The following is a 12,730-nucleotide window of genomic DNA, read 5'->3' as shown; positions in this document are numbered from 1 at the left end:
ACTCATGTCCAACACAGAAGAGAAGGAAATACTTTGACACCCCCGTCCCCACCATTTCACACTTACCCAAAAGACTAATGAACTCAATTAGAAAAGTTTTCCTCGGCTGCCTCTGCCCCGTGCCCAGCTCCTGCTGCTGCTCTGACCCCGTGCTCCCCGGGGCTGCTCTGCCAAACGCAGCCAAGAACGTAGGCGACAGGACTTCAGTCGTTTGCTTTACTCGTAAATTCACAAGTCCAACAAAATCCAACAAAAACTGGTATTAGGCCTGTACAATCCATATATAAAAAGGGTTGGTTTATTGTAGTTCAAATACATAAACTGAACAATCCCAACATTTCAAAATTAAACTTTAGAAACACAAGTTTAACATTCAAAACAGGAGTATAGTTTACAAGAATTGCCCAGAGGGGAAATCCACAGTCTAATCCAGAAGTATGTAAAGATCACTTTATCGTAAATAAAAATGTGTTTATACAACCGTCCTGTCCTGCGCTGTCCCCACTGGCATTTACCAGGCGTTTCCCACTTCGAGTAAAAATTATTAGACAAATCTTCACTTGGGCAGAGCAACCCAATTTTGCTTCTAATTCATGGGCAGGGTAAGGAACAAAGCAGAGCTGTGAACAAACCTGATCTGGTCTCCCCCTCACCTCTGACTGGGATGGACTGAGGGGTGAGAGCGAGCAGAGAACGGGGACTTCTGTTCCCAGAAGGTGACCATCAGCCATCAATAACTTAAGCTACGAGCCAGCACTTGGCCCAGGGGACGCTGGTGGCACCCAGGCAGTGCCCGCTCACACCACACTCCTCCCCAGGACTGCTGAGAAGGGGCTGTCAGACACCCACCCCTCAACACACACCGCACCGCTCCCACCCCGGGGGGGACCACGCAGGGCCCACTGGCTCGCCCTTCGTCAGTCCTGCCCCAAAGAAACTCAAATACCTTTAACGTGGGTTTTTTGGTGTTGGTTCCCCCCCAAGACCATTTCATGTTCACAAATGCTGCTTCTTCCTCTGCTCCTCAGATGGTTTTGCAATATACTCACGGTAATGTGTATGTATAAACCTGACAGATGGCTCATGCAAGCTTTTGGATTTAACAGATACCCTTGGCCTAAGAGTATTTTGTAACTATTTTGTCGTTCGCCTGGTGGGCTCTGAGGCTGTGGGGGGTGGAGGTGGCCCCCGACGGTCCAGGTCATCTACGTAGGACACGATGAGCTTGCGCCGCTCCTCCGGGACGCAGTCGAGAACCAGGTACCGCTTGTCGTTCTGCAGTATCTTCTCCACATCCTTCAGGTGCTGGTCTGACTCCTGGATCAGCTTTTTGGATCTGAAAGGAAGGGCAAGAATTACCCCCTGGAGCGCTGCGGGTGGCACAGGACACCCCGAGCCCCAGTCCCAGCAGGGGTGCTGCGGGAGCAGAGCGGGGACTCTCCTCTGGGTCATTAACAGCACCCAGTGCTCAGGAAATAATGGCCTCCTGCCTACATCTGTGCCATGGAAGACTCTAGTCTGGCTGCAGCGGGACACCCCGAGCTGCAGTCCCAGCAGGGGTGCTGCAGGAGCCGAGCGGGGACTCTCCTCTGGGTCATTAACAGCACCCAGTGCTCAGGAAATAATGGCCTCCTGCCTACATCTGTGCCACGGTAATTAAGCACCATGGAAGACTCCAGTCTGGCTGCAGCAGCTTTGTTCAGCACTACATGAACTACACAAATACTAAAACCTAGAGGGGATGAAATAAATAAAATCAGAGTTTTAAATCCAGCACCTAAATGAGGCAAACAGGGTTTGGAGGTGGAAGTCTCAGCACCATCCCACTCACTGATGGCAGCACCCAGAGCCACCCCGGCGCTGACTCAAGGGAACGGCGTCGCTCGTTAGGATCCAGAGAGCTTCACTTCATGCTCTGCTGTTCAGGTGAGCTGCTGTTCCTGGTGGGAAACCTGTTCTGGTCCGTACCCACGGTTCTGTATCAGCCTCACCATCCCCCGAGACAGAGTGGGAAAGCCAACTGCTTCAGAAACCTCCCCACCCTTTGGATGAAATCCTCCCACAGAAACCAGGCAAATTATTGATGAGGATTTTTTTATAAATTTCAAGGGAACCAGTATTTCTTTTCTGCCTACTTCCCAGTCCTGGAACAGAGTCCTCTCTTCAGTGTTGACCACTTGGGAGTCTGAACCAGGGATGGACACACACCGAGAGCTCGGGTGCTGCCACAGGACACTGCTCTGCAGCAAAAAGCAGCCCGCTCCTGCACTGCTTCCATTGTCACTGCTTGTTTTGGCAGCAGCAAAAATGTCAAAGTAAAGCTGAAAGAGGTCTCTGCTGCTACAGACCTTTTTTTTTTTTTGACAGACTAAAAGATTGTAAAAATGTAACTGAGACACCAGCTTATGCTCAGTGAAAAGAGAGACATCAGTTTGTTGCTGTTTCTATGGAAAAGCACAACAATAAATTAGTCCTTTGCTGCCGTTATACTACAGACCTGTAGGTTATGAATTTGGTCTCTTTCAATAGCGTTCGGAAGTCGGCTTTGGCAGTGATGTACTTGTCTCTGATGTACTCCTCAAACTCCCTTTGCTTTTTCTGGAAGAGAAAAGATAAGCCTAAAGCACTGAATGCAACAACATACTGAACGAGAAAAGATAAGCCTAAAGCACTGAATGCAGCAACATACTGAACGTAAGCAGTAATTACATCTTAACTTTATTTTTCCTTATCTTTTACATTTTTAATTTTAACAAATTCTTATTTAAACAATGCTACTTCTGCTCAGATGAAGCAGAAACCATGCCAGTCTTATTTAAACAATGCTACTTCTGCTCAGACAAAGCAGAAACCATGCCAGCCCATCACCCTGCACAGTGACAACAGCCACACGAACCGCTTACCCGGTCACTCGAGGAAAATTTAATGCACCTTGGATCTTCTTTAATGATTTTTTTCACTTCTTTCCACGTTGATGTTAAAGTTATCTTTCAAAAGAAGCAAAAATAGTTAAATTAAAAGAAAATTAGATTCTAAGAATATGGAAAGTAAATATTACTCCATTTTACTCCATATTATTCCACTCCATTTATAAGCTTTTAAACATCTCTGGAATCCACTGACAGGGTCACTGCTGCATTTTGTGGTGTGGGGTTATTTTTTATACGAACACGTTCGTATTTTTAAGTAGTTGATTTTAGATACCTCCTTTTCTTTAGTATTTTGAGATGGCATTTTCAGATCAAAGTCCTCACAAACATAATTTCCATCCCAAAGCCTTTTCCTAGCTCATATTTATGTACATGAATGTGTTGTTAAAAATTACCTCCAGAAAACTTGCTCCAGAGGTACGTGCCTGTCATTTTACTCTATCACACTAAAAATCTGCCTTGTGTTCTAAGCACTTTTAACAAATGCATTAAAGAATGAGGTACAAACCCCCAGGTTAAGAGAGAGCTGCAGCTGGCAGGTAACTAAAGAGCAGGACTCCCCAACCCCCCGCACACAGAGGGGTGATGCGTTCCCACAGCATCACACAGAATGAAAGTGCAGGTTCAGCAGCACAAGGTAAAGCAGAACATGATGAACCCGGTAAGATTATACACTGAGACTCGTTAAGACAAACACACTGGGTATCTAAAAGAGCAAGATGCCACACAGTAAAGAGTAGCAAAGAACTCAGTGCTGAAGAAAGGTAACATCCTGCAGGAGATAAAGAGATCACGGATTAGAAGGTTAAATGTAAAAGAACTACATGTTAAATCAAAATAACACTGGAGCTAAACAGGTAAGGAAACATGACGCACAAATCATGTTATGAAAAAGAAGAGACAGTGGTGAAGCAAAGGGGCACTGGAAATAAAACCAAATGGGATTGTGTGACACATCCAGAAGATGACAGGCAAAGATCTGCAGTGTGAATACACACAGTTCTTACCGCTGAAGTTTCATCCAGAAGTTGCCTAAAGTGTTCCCTCTTCTTTTTGGTAAGTGCTTCAATGTGTTCATTAAAGAGCTTCTCCTTCTCCTCTCTTTCTAGCAAGGAGCCAGACTCCCACCGATGATCTTTGCGCAGAGTCCTCCTGGTATCAGACCACGACACATCTGAAGAACGCACCTGAGACAAAAGATGAGTATTTTTTTTAACTACACTACTTAACTACAAGTGCCCAAAAGCCTCTGCATAGTGCAACGACTAGAGAAAGGATGCTGGGACAGCCCAAGCGTGTCTCACCATGTCAGACAGAAGCGCTTTGAAGTTCTGGATGGCCTCCTCCCGTTTGTGCTGCTCCCGTTCCCTGTCGATTTCCTTGGTTTGCTCCGAGCGAGCTTTCTGCACTTCCCTTTCTCGCTCACGCAAGCTGGCCTCGATGCGAGCCTGTCTCTCCAGCTCCTTCTCTTTTTCAGAGTCTAAATTCTGAAGTGCAAGAACAACCCTCTCTCAATACAAACAACACACCCCTGTCACGTTCTCATCAGGCAGGTAAGTAAATTAAAGGGTTATCAAACTAACGGCGTATTGGAACAGAATACTGCAGGGTGAATTGAGATCTACAGAATACAATGTTTTGCTGCCACGGCTATGGTGAAGCATTGCAGAGGGGAGAGAGAGGTTTGGTCACAGAACCACCATTCTCAGGAGCAGGCTGGTTTTGTGCAGGGACAAACTGAATAAGGGGAGGGCAGGGGGAGAGTGGAATCACATTAGCCCAGTTTTACATTCTCAATCATTCATTGCCTGAAGAGAAAGGTAGGAATACTGAATTAAGAGAGAAGAACCAGCAAAGGAACTGTGTGAGAACTGTCTGTATTCCTGAAGGCAGCTCAGCTGATACAAAAACCAAAGCAAAGGAAACTGCCCGTCCTGGCAAGAGGCAATCAGTGTGGCTTCTGGGTTTGCTGTAGTTTTACAGCCATTTTTACAACCAAAGGCTTTACAGGAGTCTCTGCCCTTCCTACTCTGCTGGATAAATTCTCCTCAGTACAGTGTGGGTGTACGCACCACGCACACACACACACCATGTGCACACACACATCCCTGCACCCCCACCAGGGATGGCAGTTCTAAGTTTCAAGCAGTCATTCTGGGATGCTTCTACAAGTAACGATGGTATAGAGCTCCCTTCAGTACGGACCTAAAGCACCTCTTGGCTTATCTCCTGGTTCGTTACCTCGCTCATTAGCAGCCCCGTGCCCAGCAAAACACCCCCAGTCCCACACCACGCCCGCACCTTAGCTATTTTCTCTATGTACTGCTTGAAAAGGTCTTCCCGCTGAGACGAGCTGTCGACCGCTTTGTACCGCGGGTCAGTCTCCACTTTGTCCTTCACTTTGCTCCAGCGAGACTGACTGTCCAGGTGGTGGTTTGCCAGCAGCTCAAAGAAGTCCATTTTGATCTGTTTTACAGACGGAAACAGAACAACCACCCTTGAGAAAGACACTTTGACACCCAACAGTTTGCTCTTATGAAAAAAGGCGTCGACTTACCTCCAAGAGAGGAAGCACATTAACATTACATACCATTACAATTTAGCAAAATCACTAAAACTCTGGATTTAGACATAACCGCATCTAAAATCACTTCCCCATGGGACAATTTTACTAAAGCAGATACAATTAAGAAATCTGCTACATCTTAGATGAACTGTATTCTTTAAAGAATGATTTACCAATACAGTTTTTTATCATTTTAATCCAATTTAAGCTTCTTTTTTGAGATTTTTTATATATATATATCTCTCTCAAAGTAACAAGTTGCTGATTCTACATTATAGCATTTTTACTGCTATATAAAATACTATGCATTTTTAAGCAGGGCTCTAGATAAATCAAGTTCTAATGGATTCATCCTCCAAGTGTACAATGAACAGAGGTAAATACTTGGATCTGCTGATAAAGAGCAATTTCTTAAGATGGATCTAACCAATAAAGAATTAATCACATATGGTGATTATGTCAATTACACTTAAGATGGATATACACACACATACGTGACAGTTTAAGGAAGTTTTAGTCTTGTTTTTCAGTTGGAAATGGCAGGCTGGCACTCTGTCCATAGCAGCAGCCACAGCCGGGGGCTGGCAGAGGATCAATCCCACTGGGGTTTATCTCCAGCCACCATGTTTTCAGCCAAAGCCCAGGACCAGCAGCTGCAGGAGCACCGCTGTGCCTTTATTACACGGCTTTTTTCTGGGGCAGACGATCCCCCTGTTCCTGCTGCACTCAGCTCCCAGCTGTTTTCTCCTTTTGCTTTCCCCGGGTTGTGGGGGGAGCTCTGGTGTGGCACCCAGCCCCAGCCCGGGGGGGAGAGGGGGTGCAGGGGAGGGGGGTGCAGGGACCGGCCGGGGCCCCGGGCACAGGGGGGGAGCTGCCTTCACAGCACCCCAGCCCCGCCGGGCACAGAGACAGCCCGGCCGTGATTTAACACCAATTAAAAACCACAAGCCCCCGGGGAAGTGCTGGCCATTCATGTTTTGCTCCTTATCTCCCCTCCTCATCCCTTTAAAAAAAGAAAAGCAGTTTTCTTTGGCTGTAAAGCACAAGGGAGGGGGGCACACGGACTCTGGCTGGGCAGAGAACTGCCACATCCCCTGCTCTGAACACCCTTAGTTACAGAATGCAAGGGAAAACGGAGACCAGGACCAACACCCTGCAGCCTTGCCCAACCATAACTTTAGTTTCTTCTCAACGCTAGCATATAAACATTAAGAGGCTTTATAGGCTTTTTCTCTTTACTATCTCAACAGAGAGATTAAGATAGTAAACAGGGATCAGAAACAACTGGTTAGTGCCAGTGGGAAGTTGCTCTACATCTACAGCACTACCACTTTTTCTTAAAGCAGCTGAACAAAATGCTAAGCAAACTGTTTATTCATTGTAAAATTAAGAATGTTGTTTCAAAACATCTTAAAACATGCATGCAGTATCAAAAAGATGAAGCTTTCTAAGCCATGGCATTTGAAATATTTGTTAAAAATCACACAATTCTCAGACGTTACTACAGAAGTCTATAAAGTAAGGGTATCTCAAAGTGTCTACACAAATCCCACAGGCACACAGACCTGCCCCACAGGATAAAAGCTGCACACCCTCAACGCTGTGGAAGCCCCGTGGCACAGCAGCACCACACAGCCAGAGCCAGGAGCACCTCCACCATCTGCAGGGAGATGCTTCTGCAGGTGCCTCCAGCAGCACCCCCTGGCTCCCACCCACCCAGCTCCTGCCCCACTGCAGGAGAAACCAGCCACTGAGCCACAGACATCTCACCAAGGCATCGTCTTTTAAGATAACAACTCTATGATGTTGCAAGTTTAGTGTGTCTATACACCGTAACTAGCTCCACTAAGCAGAATCACATTCCTGAGGGACAGGATGCCATCCAGAGGGACCTGGGCAGGCTGGAGAAGTGGGTCTGTGTGACCCTCATGAGGTCCAACAAGGTCAAGTGCAGGTCCTGCCCCTGGGTGGGGGCAGCCCCTGGTCCCAGCCCAGGCTGGGGATGGAGAGATGAAGAGCAGCCCTGCTGAGAAGGGCTTGGGGGGGCTGGGGTAAAGCTGGCTATGGGCTGGCAACATGTGCTGGCAGCCCAGAAAGTCCCCACACCCCGGGTTGCATCCCCAGCCCCGTGGCCAGCAGGGCAAGGGGGGGATTCTGCCCCTCTGCTCTGCTCTGGGGAGATCCCCCCTCCCAGTGCTGCCTCCAGCAGGGTCTGTTGTGATGGGACAAGGGGTAATGATTTTAAACTAGAAGAGGGGAGATTTAGACTAGATATCAGGAAGAAATTTTTTACACTGAGGGTAGTAAAACCCTGGCCCAGGTTGCCCAGGGAGGTGGTCGGTGACCCATCCCTGGAAACATTCAAGTCCAGGCTGGAGGGGGCTTTGAGCAACCTGACCCAGCTGAAGATGTCCCTGCCCAATATTCTGTGAATACTATGCAAGAAAACTGCTAAGAGATGTTGTTGCAGGAGGGATGACAGAGCCGTCAGCAGAGCGGCTGCAGGGGGTTTGCAGCTGAACATTTCAGGGAGTCAGGCTCATCCCCTGGCACGGCTCATCCCGAAAACACGGCAGGAGGCAGAGTCCTGGGACAGCCCCCGAGCAGCTCACGGACCCTTCCCCACACCCTCGAGCCCAGACGCGCTTCCTCCTCTCCCGCCCGGGGTGTCAGGGGGGCACCTCCTCCCTGGAACCTGCATCAAACCTGAGAAACCTCCCGCCCCGCCACCAGCCAACCAGCCAGCACTCAGCGAAGCAAAATCCAAACATAATATAACTTAAAACCCTTACGTTAAAGATTTCTGTAAAGTTGATACTCCTTAAATAAAGATTTTGGACTTTTAAACAGACTGAGAAAGCTTCAGGTTAAATGCCTTAAATTTTCTTTTATGTTTTAAGCACTTTCAAAATCAAAGGAAAATAAATTGAAAATATTTCAGGTGTATTTAGAAGTCTTTTTTTTTTTTTTTTGGCAGTTAACACATTGCAGGTACAACTCTCATCACTTCACAAGGAAAAAAACTAAAAAAATGTAAAGTACCGGAACTGCGGGAGGCTAAAGTCACCACACAGAGATACCAATTCTTTCCTCACTAGGGAATCCCATAATATTTGCGTGTCAGTGATTACAGCTGTCAGACTGAACTGATTGACAGGCCGCACAGCACATAACTGTAAAGTCTATCCACTTGTTATAAAACAGAATACATAAAATGGTTACAAAAGGCTTTTGGAGAAAAAAAGCATTATTTCAAAAGCAAACAAACACAATCTATCTTCTTTTAACTTTTCAACATTAGAACAATCATGCATCAACAAAACAAATATGTACTTTTTTTAAGTCTTCAACTGCACTATTAAGCTAAAAGAATGCTTTAAAAACTCCATATTGATAATCAAAATGCAATAGGTAAAAGTCTAGTTTTGAACTACGTCAGTTCTCCTCTAAAAGCACAATCATTTATTGAAAACATCAGCAATAAGTCAACATTTGAAAAAAATTGAGCACAGAATCAAATTAGACCAGAGTAACCAGATTAAAAAAACTATGCAAAACTTATTGAATAATGAAATTGTCCCCAAATTAACCTGTTATCCAGCATTTTTCCCTTCTGTAAGCGTTCTTAGTAGGTGAAATTTGCAATAACTTAATACTACAAAATAAATATTTTAGACCTTAAAACACCAACAATGATTAGGCTTTAGAGGTTATTTTCTCATTCACACAACACACACGATGTTTAAGTAAGTGGCTGCAGATTTTGGTGACACCTCCTCCATGGAAGCCCCCTTCCCTGGCAGCGAGAGGCGGCTCCCTCCTACTGACAGCGCGGGCAGGTGACATTTGGGGTTGGCTCACCCTTAAGGGCTGACCTTTCTGGCTAATAAGCAGCCGTTTATACATAGGATATATTTACCAAAAGATTAAAAAGTCACTAAAGCAGTAGCTTTTAGATGGAAAGAGAACATATGGAAGCGGTTTGAAATTTAAACAGAATACCCTACAGAGAATTTCAAGTTCTTCCTGCCTCCACTGGGAGAACAGAGGTAATGGCCAATTCGGGGGTTTCCAGCCAAACAGGACAAGAATACTTTTCCTTTTAATGCTCCAGGATAATAGAAACTTTAAAAAAAATAAAACAAAAATCAGACTTTATTCCAGTTAAGAATATAGTGTTACTTGCTTAGGTAAACAAAAAAAAAAAGTGTGATTATTTAACTCAGGTTCACAAATGAATGTAAGCTCTATTCTATACACTGAAAATCAGTGTCCTGCACACTCAGAGCAGTCAGCTCAGACAGACAAAGGGACTCCCGTGACGGCTCTACATGGCAAAACCCCAGGGGAAGGAGGAGCGTGTCCCAGAGGGCTCACTGGAAACCAGTGCCCTTATCCCATCGCACTCGGACTCGCACCACTCACACTGCTGGAACTGAAGAGGTCTCCTTACCTTCTCACCTCTGGTCTTCGAGTCTTCTTTCTCCTTCTTTCTTGCCGCTGTGATAAACTCATTAAACAAGGCCTCTCGATCTTTCATCTTTTCAATTGCCTTGAACCTCGAGTCTTTAGCATGCTTGGCTGCAAATTCACTAAAAGTAGTTCTGCAACAAAACGGCAAGTGAACTCATTTGGCAGAGCCGTCTTTGCTGGGACGCAGGTTCAGCAGAGGAGCTCCTCTGCTGGAGAACATGCCAGACCATGGGAAAAATAAAAAGGCAACATCCTACAGTCTCACTGCGGAGACACTCCACCAATGAGCTCTACAGAAAGGAGTCAGGTTCAGGCACACAAGTGAAAGGCATCATTAGAGACTCAGAGGGGTATTTTTGTGTGTTGGTGTGAATACAGCCACCTGCAGAAAGTGCAGGTGTAGGAGGAGAGACTACAATGCAACCAAGAAGAAGAAATGAAAAAAAAGCTCAGTTGTCTAAAAAAACCTTCTTTTTTTGCAGGTTAGCAGTTCAGCCACCAGTCTGTCCAGGTGCTGCACAGCTGTGAAATTGAAAATTTCACGTGCATTCCCTTGCAGCCAAACCATGCTAAGAGTTCACCAGGAAAATATCCCTTTGGTGTTAGTCACAACAGAACTGCCTGAATTGGGGTTTCTCCTGCTGCGAGAGCCGTAAAGCCTGATCTCAGAACACACGGAGCTGAAAGTACTTAATCACTATGGGCAGACGCAGCAGCACCGGGCCTTCAACCCCTGGTCCCCACAGCACTTCCCTGAGCCTTCTCTCACCTCCAGGGCCAGATTCCAACCTGTGCAGTAGATACAGTACTGCCACTTACCTCGACAAAAACCACTACTGTGCTTTTTCCAAGCTCTGATGCAAATCTGGCCCCAAGAATACGTGAGACACTTATAATCATACGAATGTTTTCATCACAGCATGGAAATAATTAGACTTGGAAAATCCAGCCTACTGTTGCTGTAGGGTAAATTGAAACAAGAAGAGAATTTGGTAGCTTATTCAAAAAGATCAGAAAGTGAATGTACAGCTATATTGAAGAACAAGAGCTGTTTAAGAGAAGTGGAACACAAACTCTTGAGCATGTTGGACTGAGATAGATGATAAAACCCCAGTCTGGCACACAGAGAAGTTCAGCAATATCTTTAGACAAACACTGAAACCAGAAGACAAAGGATAAGATTAAACAAGACAGTATTTCAGCTGGAACTCTTTTCCCCACCCCCAACCCATAACCAGTCCCAATATGACACATGGGAGGTACCGTGGAAGCTGAGGATACTGAAGCTAATGTAACAGTCCACGTTAGTCTCTGAATTATATATTAAACTTATTACATATCAACTTTTAAAACATTTCCGTGCCTCCATTCTTCCCAGCCTACTCCTGTCACAACTGCCACCCTTATTAAATGAGCAGCTGGGTGTTTTAAACAAGAGTTATTAATCAGATTGGAAGTAATTTAAAATTTAAGGTAACACTGGCTTCCACCAGATTTCCAGAACAGGTCACTGAAAAAAAATTAATCTGAGGTGAAGCAAATGCGTTGTTATTTCACTGTAAAAGAATTAATGCCAGATAGGCCAAGAGATGCTGGAAGAGAATGCTTTAGAGCTCATCTGGTGACATGAGCACGTATTTTATGGACTCTATGTGAGAAAGCTGTGAAACAAACAATCCTAGCAATAACATCTTGAGTTAGTACATTCACTGTCATCTCCTCGCTGTCATCACTGTGAGTGGCTCTGAATGTGAGGGGCATGTGGTAACTGCCGTATTAAAGCAACCGGAACATTCGATCATATTGCTATTAGCACACTTTGTAACCAAAAAACATCCCCTCAGCCTCCCCCCCAGCTGAAGAAACCTCCCCAGTACTTCCCAGAGATGACTAATATTCTTAATAAGAAACAGGGTTATCAAAGAAATCTTGTGGTGGATCATGAGGCCTCTCTCCCAATCCCAACAGCATGGTGGGGAGATCTTCAAAATGACTTAAAATATGTAATCATTATAAACCACAAGTTCTATTGTTTCACGGGTAAGGTGAATACTAGCAGGCAAAAGATTTTAAGAATATCTGGTGATTTTTCTCCTCTTTGCCCATTTTGAAAGAGGTGAATCTACCCAATCCCACCCAGCACAGTTGGTGCTACCAGAGCTTATGCATACAAACAAGATGCAGCTCCTACCTTGGGTTAATCTTTGATTCTTCCATCATTTTCTTGAAATCCTCCTTGGCCTGCATTATTTTGTTTTTCTTCTCCTTGCGCTCTTCTTCTGCTCGAGTTTTCACATACTGATCAAATACCTACAGAAACACCAGTCACCAACATAACACGTACGAGCCTGAGGCCACAAAAGCTCTAGGTGAGGGGGAGGAAAAATCCCTTTTCTTTCCTTTTTCCCTCTTTCCTTTTTTCTCCCCACAGAGCCACCACAGACAAGGCAGAAAGAAGGCTGAGGGACTCTTTGTATCTGAGTATGCAAAAGCCTCCAGCCTGCTGCACACGTAGCGTGCTCTATCCAAACATGTTATCTGGGACCTGGGAAGAAGTTTCTTACACGTTCAAGTCATGGTAACGTTTTTCTGGGCGAGAAGTTTAAGACAGCAGTAACCTCCTCTATTCTTGACGTTTTCCATCTCCCTACATCCATTTGAAGACAAGCTTCTGGAGCGAGAACTTGATTAACGTTAAAAATGTGCTTTAGTTTTTCCCCCAACCCCTTTTTTTTTTTTAAATAAACAGACAACTAATCAC

At 45.3% G+C, this 12,730-nt stretch overlaps 1 protein-coding gene across 5 annotated transcripts in view; it reads right to left on the bottom strand.

The window, feature by feature from the left end:
- Positions 1-276: 276 nt before the first annotated feature.
- The window catches only part of TCERG1 (transcription elongation regulator 1), a 31,107-nt gene continuing 18,653 nt past the window's right edge, over positions 277-12,730 (bottom strand). For 3 of the 5 annotated variants that reach the window (XM_014948056.1, XM_014948057.1, XM_014948054.1), the window contains 8 exons: positions 12,161-12,279; positions 9,950-10,100; positions 5,232-5,396; positions 4,235-4,417; positions 3,938-4,117; positions 2,904-2,987; positions 2,498-2,598; positions 277-1,336 (listed from right to left, as the gene is read on the bottom strand). In XM_014948056.1, coding sequence (XP_014803542.1) covers positions 1,135-1,336; positions 2,498-2,598; positions 2,904-2,987; positions 3,938-4,117; positions 4,235-4,417; positions 5,232-5,396; positions 9,950-10,100; positions 12,161-12,279 — 1,185 coding nt within the window. In that variant the 3' untranslated portion in view covers positions 277-1,134. The remainder of the gene's footprint in view (positions 1,337-2,497; positions 2,599-2,903; positions 2,988-3,937; positions 4,118-4,234; positions 4,418-5,231; positions 5,397-9,949; positions 10,101-12,160; positions 12,280-12,730) is intronic. The other 2 variants (XM_014948053.1, XM_014948055.1) reach the window with 1 other exon arrangement.

This window comes from Calidris pugnax, unplaced genomic scaffold (genome assembly GCF_001431845.1).
Source record: "Calidris pugnax isolate Ruff unplaced genomic scaffold, ASM143184v1 scaffold27, whole genome shotgun sequence".
Lineage (NCBI taxonomy): Eukaryota > Metazoa > Chordata > Aves > Charadriiformes > Scolopacidae > Calidris > Calidris pugnax.
Note: the sequence above shows the minus strand (reverse complement) of the source record. Positions and strands in the feature narration are given on the sequence as shown.